A 22,835-nucleotide genomic window follows, 5' to 3' on the forward strand; every position below is an offset into this window, starting at 1 on the left:
GTGTCGACATTATTTTCGTGTGTAGTAGTGATCTCTGCTGTGTGTGAGGGCCCCTGCTTTGTCATTTCTTTGTGAGAATATATTAACATGTCCTGGCATGATGGACTGTTAATAATTTGTCTTGACAGGGCACAGCCACTGTGTGACAATTACCAATAAGCTTCCAGCAACTGATTTATCGAGAATTACTTTTGAGTCATTTAAATATTTCTTCTTCATAAAACCGTAAAATCAAACGCTTCGCTAACATTGAAGAACACTGATAATACCATTTAGCCGAGGGTTCAAAGAAAACATCGGGCATGAGAAGGGTTTTCCAAACACGTTTATGAAGTAAAACATTGACCTTCATAGAAAAATAGTATTGGTGCTACTTCTTACATCACAAGGCGTATATCTTGAATGTGTGGCTGTTGTTTACACTGTTACCTACGAACACGATTAAGATGCTTCTGGACCTGAGTGGCTTACCACCTCTGCTTAAAAATGTCTTGCGGAAAAGTCAGGTCTGCAGCAGACTGTTAACAAACAACAACACTAAAGGTGGACACCTTTTGAAGAAGAGCTGAAATGATTTGTAAATGAATCGATAAGTCTCAAATTCAACTGAATATTTACCTACAACAAATCTTTTTTCAACAAAAAAGTCAAAAATGAACTGGTTCCAGCTTCAAAAAATGGCTCGATGTCATGTATGTTGGATTTTGAAGGTTACGATATTGTAACCATAGTTCTATTGTCACCTAGGTAAATCTCAACTCCAGCATAGTTTCATTCATTTGCGCTAATTACTCCAAAGTACAATACTGTATATCACAATTAATCTGACCGCATCATCATAATGCATGAAGAAACGAAATGCAACAAGACTGAACTACCAATGACCTGTGGCTCTGTGTTTTGGTGCAGGCGAGCGGCCCTTCAAGTGCAGCCAGTGCGACAAGGCCTTCAACCAGAAGAGTGCTCTGCACGTCCACATGGTCAAACACACTGGAAAGAAGCCCTTCAAATGTGAAGTGTGCAGCATCAGGTTCACCCAGAAGAGCAACATGAAACACCACATGAAGAGGTCCCACGGCTACGGTAAGCAGCTGACCCAACCAAAGTCACACACACACACACACACACGCGTGTCCCGGTCAAGAGCAGGAAAACTATGATGACATGCGCATCGACTTTGTTCGAAGCTGTCAGAACAGTTCCCTTTGATATCGGCAGATGCGTGTCCTGAATTTTAAATCTCCCCGACAGCCTTCATTCATTCTTCCTTCATTCCATCCAAGCACCTAACCCTGGAGCCCGGCAGGCACCTGCTGGTGAGGAGGGGAACTATTCTGACAGATCTGTTCATTATGCCACACTTCCACAGAAGCTTCCACTCAGGTTCCCTCTGCTGGGTGGATGTAGATAATATATGAAGTCATGTGTGAAACATTGGCTTCTGTTGTGTCACTGGGGATGAGGCCCAGCAGGCTCTAAAAGGTTAGGGCACGCTGACTTTACGTTTTCCTGGTTTTCTACAACCATGCAAATCCTGGAAGACCTGTTGAAATCAAAACATTTGTTTCCAGGTCGGATAATGTTTTAGAAATGTGTAAATGCTGTCGAACATCTGGAAAAATAATTCAGATTTCAATATAACTTTGATGTGGGGAATTGGTTTCCCCAGACACAAACCAGCTGTGTCCACACACTTTGTGTATGGATCTGAAGCATGAAGAGTACAAACCTCAATGTTAACACCTCCTGGAGCGAAGTGGGATTGAAAAGTAGCGGTCGAACCGATTAATATGCGGCGATAGGATGCTTTACTTGCTGTCGCTATCGGCAGAACTGGGCTCCAAGTCAAATATATAATGCAACACTTATCAGTGCTTCATAGGTATCAGCCTGCGACCAGCTAATCCTGCTCCAAACTATTGTGATTATATTAGCCTTTAAAAATCCACTATCGGTCGACCTTTTCTGAAAAGACAACCCCTCGCTCACCTTTGTGACGGAGGTCTTGCTCATCTGCCATCCTGAGACTTCCATCTACGTGTTTACACGAGAAAAAAACAGAAGGCTCTGTGGAAACACACTCGCTAAGTTGAACTATAAACATGAGAGAAACATGTTTTTTTCCTCTTTGTCCTGATGTACCGGGGCGACTGTGGCTCAGTGGTAGAGCTTGTCCCTCAATCAAAGGACCGCCGGTTCAATCCCCGGCTCCGCTCGTCGATGTGCTTGGGCACTAAACTTAACCCCAAATTGCTCCCAGAGGCTGTATGAATGATTGCATAGTCTGATGGGCAGTGTATGAACGGGTGAAGGACATGTAGTGCTAGAGTGCTTTGAGTGGTCAGACGACTAGAAAAGTGCTGTACAAGTATACGTCCATTTACCATGTGTATGAGTTGGCTCGTGAGCTATTAGTTTAAAAAGTAAATGGACGATGTAGTCATTAGATAGTGTCTTTCATTAGGGGTGAAGGATTCACAATTACATTCCTAGAATACACTGTTTCTATTTGTTGTGTTATTTCTTTCCACAAATGAAGTTGTATTTGTTAAAGCAGAACTCCCAATAATTCAACATGAAATCACCCGTAGTCTTATTTTGGGGCATAGAATATATGGCCTTCCTAAAATAATCTCCTGCTTTTCACGATATCCTCTCACCAGTTTTACATCCAGGTGGGCAGCTGTGGCTCAGAGGTAGAACCCCCCCGCCATGAGTGTATGAATGAATGGGTTATTAAAGGGTGAATGTTGACATGTAGTGCAAAGAGCTTTGAGTGGTTGGAAGATTAGAAGCCCTGGAAGGCTGTGCCGTGGGTGTGAGTAAATGTCTGTAAATGAATATTTAGATTGCATGGTAGCCCCTGCCATCAGTGTGAATGTGTGTGTGTGAAAGGGTGAATGTTGACATGTAGTGTAAAGTGTTTTGAGTGGTTAATAATGCAAGTCCATTTACCATTTATGAGCAGAAATTAAATAAATATGTCGTCATAGCAAATTTGGCGGTTTGAGGACTGCAACTGAACGCTCGACATAGTTTACAGGTTTTGCTTTCTTCTTCTTTGGAAACTGAACCAAGAATTCCTGAGAAATCCCAGGGTTTCAAATCCCAGTATTCCATCTGTGACTGCATATGATCGTGGGCATCATGATGTTGAAAAGAGATCACATTCATTCTTCATTTGTCTATATTTGTGGGGCTGTTCAAGACCCCCTCTGAGTCATTTTGCGTGTGAAAAATGCTGGATGGTTCAAGCACTTGCAACTCTAAAGTGTTTCAGATATAGAGGGCTGTAATTCAATGACTCAAGTCAACGTGTGGCTTGCAGCAGCAGGAAAACGCACATTTGAACCTTTTTAGCCTGTGACTCATCGTTGTGTGCAAGTTAAGTCACAAGAAGCAAATTTGCATCCGTCAAGTGGTATTATATAGTTTTGGTGATGGACAAGAGCAAGAATGTGAGATGTTAAAACAAATGTTGCAGAGGAAGAGTTCTTTTTGACTAATGGTCACATTTGATTGACAGCCGCTGCTGGCGCAGCTCTGTAACTGTATGTTAATGTGCTGTTCTTCTGGTTTAACACTGTTACCTGTCTCATGCAAACTCTCTTCTATTTCTTCCTTTCTCTCCCTCCAGGTCAGATCCAAGAAGTGTCCCTGAGCCAAGAAGAATCCGTGCACCAAGTAACGCCTGAACTCGACCTGGAAGTGGTTCCTGAACCATCCGGCGACTGGCACAATGTCTTCCACTGACCACACAAGTCCCTGTGCCAGATAGCACTGTACTGGTTGAGTTTTACAACTAAACAGCAAAGCACTTTCCTCCTCTCGAAATGCTTACTGGAAAGATAAGACCATAGCTCCACTGTACACTTTGACCTAGCAGCAGCCTGCTCTTCATCCAAGTTTGGATTGATGTAAGGAGAGGTTAGTTCCCCGTGATTGGCTGAATGATTGGTCTGTTTTGCTGCCGTCTGATTGTCATCAATTTGACAACCTCCGGAGAGGTTTGGCTCAATGAACAACAGGCATCCCAAGGAATTCTCCAGGAGATGCAGGTCCCTCTCATGCTGACCCGGTTGTAAAGACGGGAAACACTCCTAAGAGACGAGCGTGTTGTTTATCCGTTATCGTTGTGCCCACAGGGATCAAGTGGAGGTGAAAACAATTGTAGCGCTGTCATGACTTCAACAACAGAACTTTTTTTTCATGGGTCTCCAAGAAATGGCACATTTGTTTTTGTTACATATGTGTACTGTATATCATTTTGAAGGAAAATGTCGTTAGTTACATGTTTTTTTACTTAGACAGTGCCCAACGTGGTGTTCCAAACATGTTAATAATAAACCATTGAGGTCAATTGTTACCTGGAGTTCATGCTGTACGAGGTATTTGACGCGTGAGCGTTACCTTCTGTTTTTTGTCATTTAGACTCAAAAGTACAGACATTTCCGTTTACTTCAGTTCATTCTGTAAATAGTGTAGCTAGATTGCATCTATTTTCTGATGAATCGCCACAATATGGTTTGGTTGGAAATTTGTAATTTGAACATAATGTTACATTTATAATGAAGCAAAGCCAATGTACAGACAAGCTTTTTTGCAGTTGTAATTTCTATTGTCCATAATAAATTAAGATTAAAGTAATTTTTGTACGAATTTAAGCTTTCATCTGTTTTTACTGTATCTTTGATTTCCCCTCTAATAAATGAATAGTTTCACATTTGAGAAAACTGCTTACCGGTAATCACAGTCGATACCTACAAATCTCTTTTCTGTGTGTTAAGGTAAAAATAGTATATAGTCTGTCGAAAAAAGTCACGAAACAGTCATAGTATGTCGAAAAAATATAAAGTCACAGTATATCGAAAAAATTTATATTATAGTATGTTTAAAAAAGTCCTTCAATAAAATTCAACAAGGTCCATTTAGAGAATTTCCTCATGCGAAGGCCCGGAACATCACAATAATGCCTAATTTGCACTATAATTTAGTGCCTTACTGATTGAAGTAGCCTCACTTGCTGTGTTAACATTGTTTCCTGGACCAGTGAAGATAGAGTCCTTCCATCAAATGTAATGATTCTCTATCTGTTTTAGGTCCAGGGTCCAGATACAACGGTGTCTGGGACCAGTGTCCGCCTATTAGTGAACCCTGGTATAGTATGTCATGGTATAGTATACAGACAGTCGTAAAAAGTAACAGTATGGCATGTGGAAAAAAGCCACAAAAAGGAATCCTTGCATTGCATGTTGGAAAAATTCATGAAAAAAGTCATCGTATAGTATGTCAAACAATGTCACTACAAAGTCGTAGTATAGAAAAAAATAAAGTCACAAAAAAGTGAAAGTAAAGTCAGAATGAAGCTTCAGCGGAAGTTCAGTCAGGAAGACTCTTTACACTTCTTTTCATTCACTCTCGCGCTCTCCCTCTGATTACTCTATGAGCCGATTGGGGGCGCTTTATATTACCAACTGAATTCTGCACAGTTTCCTTAAGCCAATCACATCGTTGCTGTCAAACTTTAAAAATGTTCTCCTCTGTGCTGCTGTGAGTTGTCATTTCAGTTCAAATCGGATGCGACCCTCCCCCATCCCAGTCTGCATCACAGGCATGCTCCTCATGCATCGGATTGCAGCAACTCCCATCATCACCACCATAACCAGTGTCTGGACTCCAGCATCCGTAGCCCTCGATTATCCTACTGCAGGATGGCGTCCAATCGCCAAAGACTTCGCATACATAATAATCATGCATTCTATCTACATGCCAACAAAAGTGAGTCTTACACAGAGTGGAAAAGGATGGGACATGTGTGGTCGTGCCCAACAAGTGCAATCAATATAACAAAACTAAGCCCGACTCATTGTGTGTCTAGACACAGAGGACAGCTACGTGTTTGTACCAATGTACAAGGTACCGCAGACTCACCTACTGTCTGCAACCTCTCACCCCAAACCTTAATATTTAGTCTCAGCATCGACAGAACACCTGCACTCCAGAACACCTGAGGCCTCCTGCTTTTAGTCTTGGCTCCCACTCTGCTGATTGGCCAGCCTGACGTTGGTGCAACCCATGGAGCAGCACGACCGGCCCCCACAGGTGGAACCCAATCAACTGAGAGGAAATGAGGGCGAGAGAACGAAAGGGCAGGAGGGGAGAAAAACACGTAACACCCATGTGAGCTCAAACATAATGTTTAATACTACAGAGCACGTGACAAAACATCCGCAAGAACATTTCCAAACTCCTTTTCATGACTGATTTCAAGATTGTAGTTTTAAATGATCAGAGACCAACGCATTAGACGCTGGTTGTATAGTTATACGTTCTGGATATAAACACAAGAGTGTTCTGATCTGTGAAAACTTGAATAGGCTTAATACTTGACCCAAGGTAAACCTCAACATGCTGTAGGGCGAACAACATTGCTAGAGCTTCCTTCTCTATGGTGGAATACCTAAGTTGACGTTTGTTGAACTTCCGTGAGAAGTAACTCACAGGATGATCGATGCCCTGGTCCTCCTCTTGCAGAAGAACTGCCCCAGCTGCAACCGCACTGGCGTCAACTTCCAGCTTGACAGGCGAGGCGAAATGTGGGGCAGTCAGGACAGGAGTGCAACACATTATACCCTTAAGTCTTTCAAAAGACTGTTTGCACTCACTAGACCACACAAAGGGCTTTGCAGGACTGGGTAAAGCACCTCACTGTGCTTATTTAGCAGTGCCTTCCCACTGATTCATGTTTCATTCATCACCACTCAAACAGTTGTTTGGGAAAACTTGAGCCTGGATGGTGCTCAAGCCGCTCAAGTCACGAGGAGCTCGTCAAGCTCGGCATGAATAATGACTCCGAAATGTGTCATGAATTCTGGCTCTATGAAAGTACATTAGCCTGCCGTGATGCTGCGACCCTGACCCAGTGACACCACTTCCATCCCCTTCAGTTCATTTGCCTCTGGTCGTGCCAAGCCAGATAGAACACACACTGCACAACACAGAGAGAGTAGAGTTGGTTTTATATTTTTTATTTTTTATTCTCAGTTAAGTGGCTGGTCATGTTTTATTACACATACAATAATGAAGAGGATCTTTACATTCATCCACAGGATCCATTCAGAAAAAAACACATCACACAGCGCTCACGAGGCTCGAGCACACACAGACAGTGGGAGAGATGAACGCTACAGATCGAACACGGCCGCTTTTTAACACATGAGGAAGACGGGATGTTTTGAACAGCACCAGTGGTAGTGCTGAGCTCTTCAGACAACTTGCAAATTACACATTCCCAAGAAACACCGTATAATGTGTCACTACAGGGTTAGTTACAGAGCACCTTTTTTGAAATTGTGTTTTTTTTTTATTATCCATGAGAAGGCAATACAGCACTTTCATTGTGGGACATGTGTGAGATAGAAACAGCGAAGACGAAGGAGAGACCCAGACGACACTAAAGCAAAGAGGGAAGGCCTGAATCTAGCATCATTAGTGTGTATACCATTATCTCATGAACCAAAAAAATAAATGATACATTAGAAATCAGTGACTATTGCAGAAAATGGGATTTAGAAGGTTTAGAAATTACATTCTTACCACAAAAAACGCAGCCAGCCGTAGGCCCATAAAGACAAACACAGATCAACATCACATTCATGACAGGAGACACTTAACTACAGCTGAGACACAAAGGTGGAATGAAAACACACGGTGACCAAATGGCTCTCAGAAGAACGCAAAATCTGTTAAACACAGGTTTATGTTTTGGGTTCACAGAAAAGGTTTGTGGGAATGACGAAGACAGTGTGACGAGACAGAAAACCGCTCATTTGTAAAACAGAAACACCCCGGCCTTTTCATGCAATCAGCGAGGGGGCAATGACGGTCAAGTCAGTCGGACTTGCACCGGCCGTAATCCTTCAACTGCTCCAGGTGTGCTTCGGTTTAGCCACCCTTTTGTTAGAGGAACCATCGAAGACGTCCACAGAAACTCAAGCACAAGTATAGGGGGGGGGGGGGCATTCGGGCTGCACACGTGAGTGGCTTCGGGATACATTTCAGCAAAAAAAGTTCACGCAAATGATGGGGGGGGGGGGCAACAGATTGTGTCGCTATCTACCAGCCAAAGGGGTGGGGAGGTAATAGGGGAGATGAGGGATTTAGCATAAGTTAGAGTGTTATCAGAGGAGGAGGGGGAGGTTTAGGGAGGGGTGACAGGATTTCTTCTTCTTTTTCCCCCACTTCAGTCATGTGATCTTGAACATCTGCCCTCGTGCTGTTGGAAGGGGTTGTAGAGAGGGACTTCAGCGTTTGCCTGGAGAAGCACTCCTGCTTCCCTGTGTAACAGACAAGACATTTGTGATGAATATGTGGAGGCGGCAGTCCCACAGGTCTGGTTCAGCATTGAAGGACTACCCTGGTGTTTGTCTCAGTCCGGCCCTTTGATCGTTTCACTCTCTCCACACTGTGATGGGAGTTTCCACATCAGCAGACTGCATGTGAAGTAACAGGTGGTTGTAGACAATAAGTTGTCACAGAAAAATGTAAGTCTTCATCATTATGAATCATCAATGACAGATGTCTGGCTATAACTTGGCACATCCTGTGTTACAGAATAATCTCTAACGCCTTTGGAAAGGACAGAGAGGTTATTTCATCAGGCATTAGTTCTTTCAGTCACTCGTCATTACATGAACTCATTTTCCAATGTTTTAGATGTTGCAAGTTCTCCTCCCGAGTAATGAGACCAGGGCTTAACACGGAAAAGTCAGAGTAGCCCTTTAATGTGAGAAACATGCAGGTTAGTATGTCCGTGGGGCAATGTTCAGGCCTGCAATGATGCAGAGTTATGGAAGCCAACAGAAAACAAAAGTAAAATGTAAATCAATGAAATATATCAGGAATGATAACGACTCGGAGCAAGTCAACATTTTCAGAGAGTAAGTCAAGATTATGATACGGGAAAAAAATGTGACTTTTTTAATACAAATCTTATCATCGTGAAAATAATGAGTGAAATGATAAGATGAAGTTAAAGTAAGAAAGTAAAAGCAAAAATGAGCTTCAATGCATCGCTTATGTTGCAATGCACATCATTTTACATGCAGGTCTTAAATCTTTCTTCTTTTTTTTTTAAATCAACAACATCGTTTTGTTCGAGAGGGTTCTCACTCTGTCTTTAAAGCAAAGAGAAGCAGTTGGGCATTTGGAGAGGAAATCAGGTTTTCACTGGTAATTCCATATTATTTCACAGATCCCGCGAATGTGTTTGTGTGAGGTAAACAGCCCAGTTTTCCATTTATCTTTTTGTCCACAAAGTTTCAGATGAGACATCCTGTGTTTAACACATTCACAAAGCCTCTCTGAGGACTATTTTGTACTTTTTCCATCTCACCCTCTCACTCAGATGAAAAAAGAGTGTGAATTCTGAAAGCAAAACGATGATACAAATGAGCTCAGTCCCCAGCCTTAGTTTGATGATGAGGGGTACAAAGATCTTACAGATTTCTCTAAAGCTTCCGTAATTGCTAAACTAAGTCATCCGAGGTGCATTGTCGAGAAGCTGGCTCATTAAAACCTGACAGGTTAAAACCGGCAGAGCATGACAGCCGCCCGCTCCTTTTCATGACACATGGAAACAAATTAACAAGAAGGATGAATTGGAAAGTCAAGCAGCAGTCTGAAGTACATGTTGATAAATGAGCTAAAGCTGAAACATTGGATGAATGCTACGCGGTCCCAGAAAATGTTGGTGTGGGAGTTCAAAAGCCTCAGTTTACTGAGTCGTGCCGTGTACTTAAGGATCAGTCTTATACTCTCCCAACATCTGTGTGCACTGAGTCCTCCATAGCACACGAGCCAGTCATGCTTGGCAAGTAATTAAAGACATTACATAATAATGGCATGATATGCATTGTGCATGAGCCACCCCTCCCTCCCTGTAAAGCAGTTACAGTATGTTAGCCATAGCCCAGCTGGACCCTTATGGGAACTGGATCTACCATCTTCAGCATGATTATATCAGCGCGGGCATGAAGCTTGTAGCATGCATGATGATCAATTCTCTCAAAGCTCTCTTATTATGCTGCTGCTGCTGCATTAGGATTAGGATGTCTTCTAAGCATATCAATGTTGAGCGAGTTAAACTCAAGTATCCCTCCATCACCAATCAGTTACTCACTCTGCTGCTGATATCATCACTGAGGCAGGAAAAATAACACACAGGGGCAAGAAAGTGATTAGGAAAATAATCCTTTTTCCATGCAATCTTACTTCAAGGTAAAGAGAGAAGCCGTGCAGCGAAGCCACTGGGTAATAACTGGAAAAAGTTTTTGGAATGCAGTTTTCTTTTTTTTACCATTTTGAAGATCCTAGTGAGGGAGCCTTTGCCGTCCCCTGCACTGGCCTTCTTGGCTTTAGCAGACTGTGACTTCTGGTCGCCCTGCCCAAGGGAGAAGAGAAAAGGAGGAAAGGAGTCAGTGTTAATGGGGTCTCTGAGATGTATTAAGACTTTGTGTGGTTGACCCTTTCACAGATTGCCCCAGATTCAAATTTCAGAGAGTAAAACATAAGAAGGTTTTCTCTCGTGTGTGCTCGGGAGCAATAGATAGATCAGTGAGCTCGACAATAACCCAAACTATCGGATGATGATGTTAAAGTGCAATCCCATTTGGCCTGACTTTTACAGTATAATTGCGTTGCATTTCTGGCAGTGTTTTCATCCAAGCAGTTCATGGGAATTATGCACGAGTTGGAAAAGCTACAGAGCAGCAAAGAAATATGAAAATAAAAGTGTTCTGCTTGCATGTTTTGTTGAGAATTTGAAACCAAGGGGGGAATTTCCTGGCACATGCACTAATCTCACTTTGACCACATGACAGTCATCTGGACCAGTGTCGTGAGAATGTGCTGACACTTCAAAACATGACAGCGAATGCTAATCAGCTCTGGACTTTTTTTTTTTTACCTTTTGTGACTTAATGACATTTAGTGAACTGATTTATTCACCTCCTCAAGCTGGATGCAATGAACAGAATGTATTTAATTTCAGAAACATTTTAAAGGATCACTGCTTTACTCTTGGATGAAACACCTGATATGGTTCTACAGCTTCATCCTTTTATGTGGAGATGCTGATGTCCAATCAGATATGCATGAAACACACGTTTTAAGATTCATTCCCTTAAAAAAAAACTTAGCGACTGTATGAAAATGATTAAGAGTGGTGAAGGGAGTTGAACCTTATGTTTCGACCCCTTCCCGCCCAAATAATGTTCATACAGTCCCTTCTCAGTCTCAGTTTTCTGAGCACATACTCGCACACACATGCATGAGGGCCCTGAGTTAAGTGCTGATAACGTCGCAAAATGAAGCAGAAGGCAGCCTTACTGCACCCAGCCACAGAGGAATTAAAAAACAAAGAAATGAAACTAGGCTAATGAGGAGCAGAGCAGTACCTGTGTTATCATGAATCTACAACTACATGATATGGATAAGTATTGCTGCAAAAAGCTACAAAATGGGTATGATGTATTTGGAAATGGACTTCAGCCGTAAGGAAATGAGGCCGTTATCGCTGATGGACAGATTACAACAGTTTAAGTGGTGGATGGAGACTAAATGGAAGTAGAGCCACAGGCGACACACTCGGAGGCTGTTTCAGAGGATGACCTCACTTGCCCCCTCGGTTTTAATTAGGCATGATAACTCTGTGTTTTGTTTTTTAAACCACCTACCAGGCCTATGCTGGCTGCTAGTCCTCTCCACTGGAGGGGTAGAGACACAAGAAACAAGGACAAGAGGTAAAAGGGGGAGCGGACAAATAGAAATGTGTATCTTACTCAGCGCAAAGGCAGGATGGGAAGGAGAGGAGGCAGATAGGAGGGTCCGTCCGGGGGGGGGGGAATGAGGCAAAGGGAGAAGATATGTGGGGGGGGGGGGGGGGAGGGGAGAGGAGCAAGGCAGGTGCTCACATTGGAAAGAGCACAGATTTAGTGACATCCAGCAGCAGCACAGACATACAGAATGTGGAAAATAGTGCAGTGACACACTACCATCATGACTTCTGAATGAATTGTCTTCAAGCATTCTGGTTAAATCGTTTTCTTTGTATGTTGTATGTGCTTTTATTCAAACTTTATCCAAATGTTGCTGTTTTGTTGTGCATAGGTTCAGTGACTTACAGATTAGACGACGGGAACAATCCCCGATATATTTACTGTCACTATTGACAATACTGGTCTACTATTTCTGTATTTCACGTGTGAGTGAATAGTAGCAACATAAAGCAGACTCACCCTCGACTTGGGAGGGGCAGGAGAAACCTGAAGAGGAGTTAATCACAGCAAGTAAAGAGATTGGACATTTGAGTTTGTGAGAGATCACAGAAAGTAACAGAGGAGCAAAGAGACAAACATGGAGGGAAAGCAGCGGGAAGAAACAGGGATAGTGGCAACACTGCTGATCCAGAGTCCTATACTCCTAAATACTGTGACTATTTTGTTTTTATCACTTACGATCGTGCGGAAGAAATGGACCACGGCGTTCTCTGCTCCACGCTTACGTGGGGAAGTCGCAGAAGCTTTCTGGGGTCCTGGAGAGAGAGCACCTCGGAAAGATCCCTGGGAAGGAGAAGAGGACAGGAAAGAAAAGGAACAACACACCTACATGTTAAATAAATGTATGATTTTGCACAAAATGACTTGACCTTAAGCGCTTGAGAGAGAGATGCTCAAATACACTTTCACAGGGATTTTTTTCAAAAGCTTTAATAATAAATGTATGATTAATACTTAATACTTGAAAAAGAAAAAGTTAAAACACTGGGGTTGTATAAATGAATACTTAAAACAATAATAAAAAAAAATCTGTAGGTTGTCCTGTCCCACTTACCCGTTGAACAGTGAGAACAAAAACACAAAGTTACAAAAAGAATGGAATTGTTGGATAAAAACACTATATTCCCATGCTGCCGTAACACCAAAGGTGTTGGCTGATGGAAGAAAGCGGACTGAAAACCGTATTTCCTTACCTGAAAGATTGATCATAATAATTAGACAGTGGATGCGAGCATTGTTGACACAGATGTTGATTTAATATGTTAATCACATGATGCCGCAATATGTTACTTTTCTTTTTTTTTACAATGCATTAAAGGGTAACTTTGGTATTTTTCAACCTGTACGCAAAAAAATGTGTTCATAGGGTCCAGGTATACAAATACTGAATAATTACTCCTTTATTAACATCTTTACCCTGAAAAACTCATGGTACATAGATGCAGAAACCCTAAATATGAATATATTTTTATGATTGACTCTTCTTCGTGGAGAACCTCCCGATAACTTTCATCCAGCCGCAGAGATTGATTCAATCAGCAGCATTAATAGCAGTCTCACATCGCAGACTCCCACCTCATTAACCCTTATCCCAACCTGGCAGACACCTTTGACCATGAGTCATTAAAAACTAATTGGAATGCAACAAATGAGCAGTTGAGGATGTCAGTACGTTTGTCAATGGCTTGATCTCAACAAAAAGGGCTAATTATCACCCCAAAGGACAAATCAATGCAGCAAACCTCCTCAAAGTCAGACTTTACAAAGAATATGCCAGGATGAGTTTTTAATAAGGTCGATATCCTCTGACTTTTTGGCCTGGGTAAAACACTGGTGCATTAAAAGTATCCTCTATTATGTTATGCAAACGGCACAGACACATTAAAGGTGAACGGTCTAATCTCTGTAATACCAAACGCCATCAACAGCTGCAGCTCACGGGAGAAAAAAACTAATTTCCACCCACCCAGTATGTTCCGTCTTTTCAGTTCATGTTACTTCATTTCTCTGACCCCATTAACGTAACAGGAAAACGTGTGTGATTTTATGTGAGGGAGATGTTGATGATTCACATCCATTATCTCACATCAAAGAACCGTTGGGTAACGGAAAGAGGGGAAGCTTTCACCACCCCCACCACCTTTTACACGATATGATGTGGTGTCAGATTATATATCACCTTGACTGTCTTTTGTAAGGTTTTGAAGAAATGGACCAAGCAATAATGAAAATACAGTGAAAAAGAAATTACTATTACAACTATTTAAATGAATTGCCTTTTTGTTGTTGACCTCATCATGTGTATTCCAGCTCTGTAGCTTCCCCTTTGCTTTCAATAGTGATGCTTAATGATGTTTTCTTGAAGAAGTGCGTGTCTCTGTGTGTGTTACTGCATGTCTGTTTCTGACAGGATGTAAATGATTGGAAATGCACACAGAAATGAAAGGGAGGGGAGGAAATAAAGCAGCCTTTGTGGGCCGCTGTCATGCCTTTGTTTGGGCAAAGAAGACAAGAAAAGGAAGAAATGGAAAGAAATAGGAGATCAAATAATGCTGTTTGCATTCTGCTAGTATGGTCTCAAGTATGGTCAATTTCCCTTTGATGTGAATGAGGTCTCCTCTGTATTTGCTCTTTCCTCTCGTCGTGTATTCTCCTGTTCAAAAACACTTTTATCTGTCTTTATTTTTCCATTGAGAATGCCGAAAAAAAAAGTTTTTCCATCAGCTTTTGGTATGCTGATGATGGAGACTTTCAAATCGTGAGCATTCCGAAGCGTGTGAGAGTGAAAAGAAGGTTCAAAGACAGCGTCTGCCTGTAACACACGCACATCATTTGTGTGCATTTCATATAGAATACACAGTTTGTCCAGTTACGTGACACCTGTCCTTTGGAAGTTTGACTTACACAGTTACAGCTACAATCACTGCTCATGCTGAATATCCAGCTATTTCATCATTTGAACAAGAAATACAAACTGCAGAAGAAGGAAATAGTCAGTTCCTTGATTTCCTAAAGTGGCTATCGGCTGAATTAGGTTGTCTTTATAGGAGTAATTTGACATCAACATCACTCGCATAACTGTCCATTTAATATAAAACTATTGAACCAGGAGAACTGCTCTCTCCAAAGATAAAACAAGACTAACGGTCTACAGCCATGCTGGCGTCTTTATGAGGCTGAACTTAAGCACAGCGGTGCTTTGAGCTAAATACTGACGCTAGCATGGCAATATGCTCATAACGAGGATGCTAACACGCTGATGTTTAGCAGGTAATGTGTTAGCATGCTAACCATGGACACACCCAGATCTGGCTTCACTGCTGCCTCAGCTCCAGTGGGAGGTGGAGAGCTTCTCCTCGCTGCTCCACGGGGAGCGCTGCTGGAGGGCCCGGGCTGTGTTGCTGGGCACACTGCTAGGAAGGGAGGCCCAGGAGCACCAGAACCAGGACTGTGTGGGGCAGACTGTCAGACCCTGCCACAGTAAAATGAGAGGTTTCTAAAGGGATTCTGGTGCTAGGAAACAATACTGCTTTTGTCCAGAGTGAGAATCAACACAAAGTTCCTCTTAGTAGCAATAATATGTTGTATCTTGTTTGTTTAATTCATCTATAACATATCAATTAATGAGCCAGACTTGCCGTTTGCCCATTTCCAGTCTTTATGCTTATCTAAGATCTCCTTGCTCCAGCTTCATGATCATCAGATTAGCTATAGTTGTATCAATGTTAAACTATTCCTTTTGTTTTATCTCTAAAGGTAAGCTGGGCAGCTCTCAGACGCTTCTGCTGTCACATATACATTCCGGATATGTGCACAATATGAGCAAATGAGTCAAGTGAGATAATCAGGATTCAAGACATGGAGTGAGATACGAGGTACTTGTGCCCTGTAGCGTATCACAAAGGGTAGGTTAATGATCACAACCGCCCCCTCTGAGGTTAGAGGTCACAGTCTGGCAGGAATCTGTCATTATGGATGATGCTTCATAATTCACTGGTGGCAGAGGGGGTGACTCTTGAGATTCTTCATCATTAGCGAGTGTCACTAATCAACAAATAAACAAATCAGAAACGTGCATGTAAAATAATTGTGCTGAGATAATTGTACCTCATCAAGTCAGGTATCCACTCTGCAGCACTGAACGAGAGGAAACCGCCCTCTTTCACACATTCATTACCTCCCTTGTGTCAGACTGTGCATCCTTGCTCAGCTAGAAAATAAAAGTAGTAATTACGTTAAATTCTTGGGACTCGCGGGGCGAATCGATTGGCCAGCTGCAGCTCGCTGCTCCCCTTGGAAGGCAATCAGTTCTTATGCCTCGCAATATCAAATGCCAGTTAAAAAGGAGGCTAATTAAGCCAAAATCTGTGCTGTCAGATATAACTGATGAAAAAACCACAAAAAATCCCACCCATTTTCTTAGGGACTGTATAAAAATGGGGGAATGGAGTTTAGCAAAAGGGAAGGAATAGGTTGTTGTTTTTATGCTAAAGAAAGGCTTGAATTAAGCTGCATGTCTGTCCACAATCCTAAACGATGTTTTCATTGTGCAACTCCTTCCTATGCCAGGCTGTACTTCTTTCTTGGTCTATCTAACCAGGGGAACAAACACACATTCTTACATCTAAAAGATAAATCAAAATGAGCCTTTATCGATTGAATTTTGTAATATTCATGAACATGCTCTTCATGTTAACGCAAAGTTTATTTCAATTTACGCAAGCTTCCAGAAAACAAGAACGTTCGGATTCGGGTAATTACTAAACTCTGCCCATTTAGAAGACAAACTGTGACTGAAAGGTGTTTTATTCACTACTCTTGTCATTTCATCTTGAGGCTCACACAGACAAGTCAAGCCAATCATCCATTACTCAGTACTATCAGAGCGGATATAAACTATAGCTCCGCTTTCCATTTAACCTTCTCTGAGAATCTCTTTTGTTTTGCAGTACGTCCATGTGATTGTCTGGACTCTGGAATGTATTAATTAGTCTTAAAGTCTGTAATCTTAATGGCTTAGACTGCAAACAAACACAAGCTCATTGAAGAAAAGTTTTCTACAGTTGTCTTTTTTTCTTTGTCTTTTGGGGCTAATCTAAGAAAAACGAATTGCAACATTGGCTTTTTTGGCATTATTGAACAACATTTCTATAATACCTTTCAGCCTATTGTAATTCATGTCGTACCCCAGGGTAGACAGTGTCTTTGGGAAAGGCAAAAGAATAAAACAGCAGGAGCATATGCACATGCTACATATAGTAGGCTAACCTCTACGAGTACTCGTCATTCATTTCAAACATCATCCCACTATTCGCAGCCGTGAACAGAAGACGAAACCATATAGAAATCATTATTTTTTTCATTATCATTTTATTTTAATTTTATTATCAATCTGAATCTGCAAAGTAACTAAAGCTGTGAGATAAATGGAGTGGAAAAAACTGCAAAATTCATGAGATGTAGCAGAGAAGTATAAAGTAGCAGAAAACAGAAATGAAAGTTCAAGTCATGTCAAAGTTGTACTTCAGTAACGCTACTCCCACATGTGACGTTAGTTAGGTCCATGTGACGTTAGTTAGGTCCTGTCCATCACTGGTAACCAAGTGGCGAAATGCCATGAAATTAGCTGAAGGTAGTTCGTTCAATCAAACGGCAAACTCTGGCATGCCACGGACAATCCTCACACAGCAATTCACTCGCTCACTGCCAGAGCAAATAAAGTGCTGCACGCTAACGTTAGCCTCGAAACAGGACATGGCAATATTATAAAAATAAAACCTTAAATTAACCTCAAGTTTTGATGACACAAGTGCCACTTACCCCCCTCCCCAACAAAGTAAACCCCTCTTTGGATCTACACCTGACCTGCTTGACACTAAAAACGGCCGAGCACTTGCCCATTCTGAGTCGACGAGCTAACGTTAGCTTGTTAGTATAGGTGCTAGCTGTTATAGCAAGTATCTTTGTTTTCTATCCTGACAACTCCCATTGTCAAGAGGTCAAGTACACTGATCTGTCGTGTAACATCCAACTGTAACGTCACATGGGTTACACACACACAAAACATGTTATGCATTTGACAGTTATTTATGAATATTTAATCCTACAGAAGACATTAGTAAACAAAATTCAGTACTACTTAAAAATATGTTTCAGGTAACCTTTATTATACTTATACGATTAAAAGAGAAGTGTCAAGCATTAAAACAAAACAAGGAGAGTGTTGAGGGTGTTGTTAAAGAGTTTAATCAAGCAAGAAATCCAAAAAAAAGGTTTAGAACAGGATCAGGTTAGGAACAGGTAACCGGTCACAGCAGTTCACAACAGATACAAACGGTTACAAGTGTCGTCTGCAAAGTTGAAGGCGTTACAAAACCGGAACCAGCAACGATCCGCTGCTGGTTCAAACAAACTGTCCGACTGGGTCAAAGATGCCTGAACCTGAGGTGAGCAGACTTTTGTGAGGGGGGGGGGGGGGGGGGGGGCACAGCCGACACCCCCATTTCATCCAAGACACTGGGTTTGGAGAACAGTTTTGGTTTCGACTGTGAACTGTTCTGCAGAAGCCTGATTAACATACCGTAATCACTCCTGCGCTGCATTTATATTAATATGCAAATTAAACATCTTATCTGTTTTTTATGAGTCTACATTTCTGTTGGAATAGCTAATGCTCGTTCAATTTTAATTTTGCCTCCAATTAGCACCGTCGTTATCCCTGTAATTTGAAACAATCAAACATGCGTTATAATTCAAGTCGTTTCATGTCCTGAGACATCTCAGAACTCTCGTGCCGTCTTAGCAGGTTTTATGAACACAGACTCGGCTAACAAAGGACTGGGGTCAGTTTGTAAAGGTCTCCACACCTGCCACGTCTTAAAACAATTACTCGAGCATAACTCAAACAAGCATGCGTATTGAAGATCCAACAGAAAACACTGACACAATCTTTCCCAAAATGACTGCAGCCTTGAAGTCGAAGTACGCATTAAGGAACGTCTGTGGAGACGTGTCCCTGGCAGATCAGAAGTTAAGCTGGAAAATATATTTGTCTTCATGAGGAATTCTTGCTGGAAGATGGGAAGTGTTTGCAGCAGAAAGTTAGTGCCGGTTGATCTTTTGCTAGAGGCAACGGAGGTGGGCCGAACCTGCCATTCACTTGAGCTGTGAACACTCATCGTCTGAAGGCAAACCCTTGGTGAATACATAAATATTTATTTGTACAACTTTGTTTGAGAAAACCTGTCATCAATATGGAAAGCAATGTATAACGTTATGGCATAAAGAATAAGAAAATATGCCGCAAATTGGTCACCGGCTTACTGTTGAATAAAAGCTTCAGAATTTTGTTCCGTTGACATTTTCCCTGAACATTTCACGAGTAACATTTTACAAAAGCAAATCGACATCTGATCAGCAGAACAGGCTAATGCAAAGATTTGTAGCATATAGCATACACAAAATCTGTTTCTTACAATGAACACCTATTCATAGCTGACATAAGGCGTGGGGGGGGGGGGGTAATGCATACATGCATGCTGCTGAGTGGTTTCTTTGCAATTACCTTGCCAAACCTGCTGATTTAGCGCTCTGCAGGGTAAAAAAAAAAGCTGGATAGAAAACAAGCTTAAAATCAGAGAGTATATTTCTGTCCACAGGATTTAGTTCGCCGAGCTGTCGCTCTTTCTTCAGCAATGTCCATGCATTAAGACAGCAGTCGAAATGAGCAGACTCGCGATGGGACGTCCAAGAGGCTTTGGGATCTAGCTTCAGCGTGTTTCACTAGTGTTGTCAAGATAACCGAGATTTCAATGCCGTTGTGAACCCATGTTTTTTTTAATTCAAATTTGAAAACATAAGCTGAAATTCCATTTCACCACCACCTCCAGAGGGCATCACTGAGTGCACACACAGCCCACGCGCTGGAAAGGTGTGGAACCAGCAGAGCAGCAGTCTGGTTCTTTAAAGGCTTTGGCAACAGTGCCAAGCAGCCCATCATGTCCGTCTTAACTAATGGACAAACTGGTGCCATGAGTACAAATTAAGCTTTCCCTACCTGAGCAAAGAAAGCCACTAAACCAACATAAAAACTTTACTTTACAAAGTAGACCTGATCAGAAAGGTTTTTATATTTACTAATGGTCAACATGAGGGTCTCTTGACAACACTAGAATACAAAGTAATACAAACTGCAATGCAGGCTCCAATGCCTCATAATAATAACCACTTGCCTGCAAGATAAGATGCTGTTCTTATTTTATAGAATGCAGACTGTATATAATATGCCCTTTAATCTAATACATACCATTATGTGTTAATACACATAATGTATCTCTTTGATCTTTGATAGCATAATGTGATCATCAATAACTGCGACTTAGCTGAATGCTGTATGGTGCAAACAATCGTCAAGTAACTCCCTGTGGCTTATCACAGATGTTAGAAATGACCCCAGAGACAATCAAAGACACTAACTCTCTGCAAAGAGGCTCTGCAGAGTACCTGATGACTCTAGAAAATCCAAAATAATGTTCCACTATCACATCTAAATGATAAGGACATGAATCTCTTTCATCATCATTATCATTCAGGAAAGTACCTCTAAAACACGGCGGTTCTTAACTCCGGTTTGACGTTCCAATAAGCAAACAGCATAACGGTAGAAAACAATTCCACCAACTCAGCTCTACAACAGATACATTATACTCAGCTGAGGAGGAGAATGCTACTAATGTCAGTACCATTCAAATAAAAGCAAAACAGAACAACATAGAAATGTGTAAATGATTCAAAATCACAGCTCTTAAAAATAAAAAATAAAACAAATCCCACCCGAAGTCGTGCTCCAGTGTCGACCCATCAACCTATTAGCCAGTTAATGTGACCCATAGGACAGAGTCAGACTTCGGTTCACCATAAAAACAAGAGTAAAACCAACACAAATCTATATGACAAATATGTTGCAACAAATTCTGTTGAAGAATCAGAAGTAAAAAGTGGTTCTGGGAGTGAATCGGCAAAACGAACAGATACATGAGAAAGAGTCGAGCTTTCACATCGACGCTCCCCGCTTCCTCACCTTGGTCTTCCTCTTCTTGTCCCCTCCAAAGAAATTCCCAATCTGATCCAGGAGGCCGGGGCTCTTCTTCCTCCGGCCCAGCCCGAAGGCGGCCTGTGCGGAGCTGCTTGCAGATGCCATGGTTGTAGTAGTTGGTTTGTGTTTGGCAAAATTTGAATGTGGGGCTCTTGTGTCGCTCTCTTAAATGAGAGATCGAAAAACAGAGGAGGGAAAAGAGAGGGAGGGTGGGAAAAAAAAAAAGAAGCTAGCCTAGTCTAGGTCCTGTTCAGGGCTATCCGACCCGCACTCTGAAGCCGCTCCGCTGTGTTCCTGGATGGTCTGTAGCTCGTCCGATTCGGAGGGTCGCTCTTTGAAGGTGTTGTCCTCTCGGCCCGGGGCATCTCGGGAGAAGAGGCGGGCCAGGTGGGGGCGTGGTGTGGCTTCGTCAGGGTCAGCTGTGCTGGCGTCGGGCCAGGGCTGGCGGGGGCCCTCAGCGCCCGTGGAGTCAGTCACCGCCGGCTTCTCCGAGACGCAGCCATTGTTCTGGTTCGCATCTGCCTCACCCAGGCCTGCGCAGAAACAAACAAGGGTCATCTATGGGCTCGGGCCCCTGCATGGCACACAACAAAAACCACAGCAGCACAATGGGCTCTTTTGACGGGCCCGTGCCCTTCCTGCTGCAGCAGAGACCAGCAGAGCTTACATTTCACAGTGTAACTTGGACAACACCTTACCTGGCGAAGAGGGAAAGGTAGAAATGTGAGATTAAAGACATGAGCAACTGAAAGTGTAAACTGAGCACTGTTTTGTCTCTGAGGAGGGAGCTTCCACCACATTCTGTTTTCTTATGGGCAGACGTCTGAGTCAAAACATTAATAGTGTACTGGGCTCACACGATTTTACAAGAGAAGTTTCTTCAAAATGACACTGAAATAAACAGAAACCTCCCTGAATTTTTCAGGCTGCATCACCTACATTCCAAGTGCAGCGCATCCTGTCGCCCCTCCCTACATTATCACCCATGTAAAAGATAAATGTTCCAGCGTATCACTTCCAGCGAGATGGAAATGCAGCTGCTTCTCTAACATCCACTTTGACAGCTATCCATTAGGTTAGCCAGCTCCCACAGCAGAGGACATCTAGTGCATTCCTGTCTCCAGAACAATATCCGCACTGTACTGGGAGAAATGGTGCAGCACTACACCAGAGAATCTGCATGCTAATATTGGCTGAAACAGTGGCCTGTTGTCAGAGCTGCATAGTTATTACAGGGGAAACAATGGGCCCAATGTCCCTAAAATAACTCCTATAAGTATGGATTTTCCACCCAATGCATGTTGACACTTATCTGATTCGGGGCCCGAGAGCTGAGAGGCCGCTGTCTCTGGGTGCAGAGCTGCCATGTAGAAGCTTCTTACAATTTGAGATGGGTTTACTCCGGAAAATTGTATCCGTAGCCACGCCAGCATAATAATCTCTCATTATTTGGTCAAATGAGTTCTTCAGCTTGATTTCCGACAGACAGATTTGCAAGTGATTGTATGAAATGTGAATACAAATATGACTTGGTAGGTAGAGAATGAGATCAACTTTTGTTTGATCTTTGAGAGACGGAGCCCCAGAGGAGGCACCATTTCTCTTACACACATCTCTGCTTCAAATAAAAGGTTGCGCTGCCTTCAAAACAATGTTTATAGAACAGGTTCAACTTGTTGTTCCACTTTCATCGCAGAAAGTCCAGAAGAGAGATGAGATGATGCTGATGCTTTTCATCTACGAAAAGCATCATTTTTGAACTCCATCTGTGATGAGACAGAACGGTAAAAAGGCTTGAATGAAAATGATCTGAATCTACCACTCTCCTGCTATCGGCGTGCTCTCTTTAGCGCGTCCATAATCCCACTACCTAAGAGCTTGCTGCAGCCTGGCCACACAGCGCC

General features: G+C 42.3%; 3 protein-coding genes across 9 annotated transcripts in view; 1 reads left to right on the forward strand and 2 right to left on the reverse strand.

The window, feature by feature from the left end:
• The window catches only part of znf236 (zinc finger protein 236), a 53,443-nt gene extending 48,822 nt beyond the window's left edge, over positions 1–4,621 (forward strand). Inside the window, exons 32-33 of the mRNA XM_079274683.1 lie at positions 910–1,083; positions 3,638–4,621. Coding sequence (XP_079130809.1) covers positions 910–1,083; positions 3,638–3,753 — 290 coding nt within the window. The 3' untranslated portion in view covers positions 3,754–4,621. The remainder of the gene's footprint in view (positions 1–909; positions 1,084–3,637) is intronic.
• Positions 4,622–7,012: 2,391 nt separating this feature from the next.
• Positions 7,013–21,181, reverse strand: LOC306782043 (myelin basic protein-like). 5 transcript variants are annotated; one of them, XM_079275198.1, is made up of 7 exons: positions 20,917–21,181; positions 12,516–12,620; positions 12,297–12,323; positions 11,736–11,765; positions 10,358–10,441; positions 10,181–10,199; positions 7,013–8,336 (listed from the first exon to the last, which is right to left on the reverse strand). In XM_079275198.1, exons 1-6 carry the CDS (start codon positions 21,034–21,036, stop codon positions 10,197–10,199), a joined length of 369 nt encoding a protein of 122 aa, XP_079131324.1. In that variant the 5' UTR covers positions 21,037–21,181; the 3' UTR covers positions 7,013–8,336; positions 10,181–10,196. The 5 variants fall into 5 exon arrangements, with proteins under 5 accessions (XP_079131324.1, XP_079131327.1, XP_079131323.1 ...); XM_079275201.1 differs by lacking the exon at positions 11,736–11,765 and having other exon boundaries at positions 10,358–10,432; XM_079275197.1 differs by lacking the exon at positions 10,181–10,199.
• Positions 21,045–22,835, reverse strand: part of LOC306782042 (myelin basic protein-like) — a 28,059-nt gene continuing 26,268 nt past the window's right edge. For all 3 annotated transcript variants that reach the window (XM_079275195.1, XM_079275194.1, XM_079275196.1), the window contains one exon: positions 21,045–21,464. In XM_079275195.1, coding sequence (XP_079131321.1) covers positions 21,166–21,464 — 299 coding nt within the window. In that variant the 3' untranslated portion in view covers positions 21,045–21,165. The remainder of the gene's footprint in view (positions 21,465–22,835) is intronic.

The sequence above is a fragment of the Melanostigma gelatinosum genome (assembly GCF_949748355.1).
Source record: "Melanostigma gelatinosum genome assembly, chromosome: 9".
In the NCBI taxonomy this organism is placed as follows: Eukaryota; Metazoa; Chordata; class Actinopteri; order Perciformes; family Zoarcidae; genus Melanostigma; species Melanostigma gelatinosum.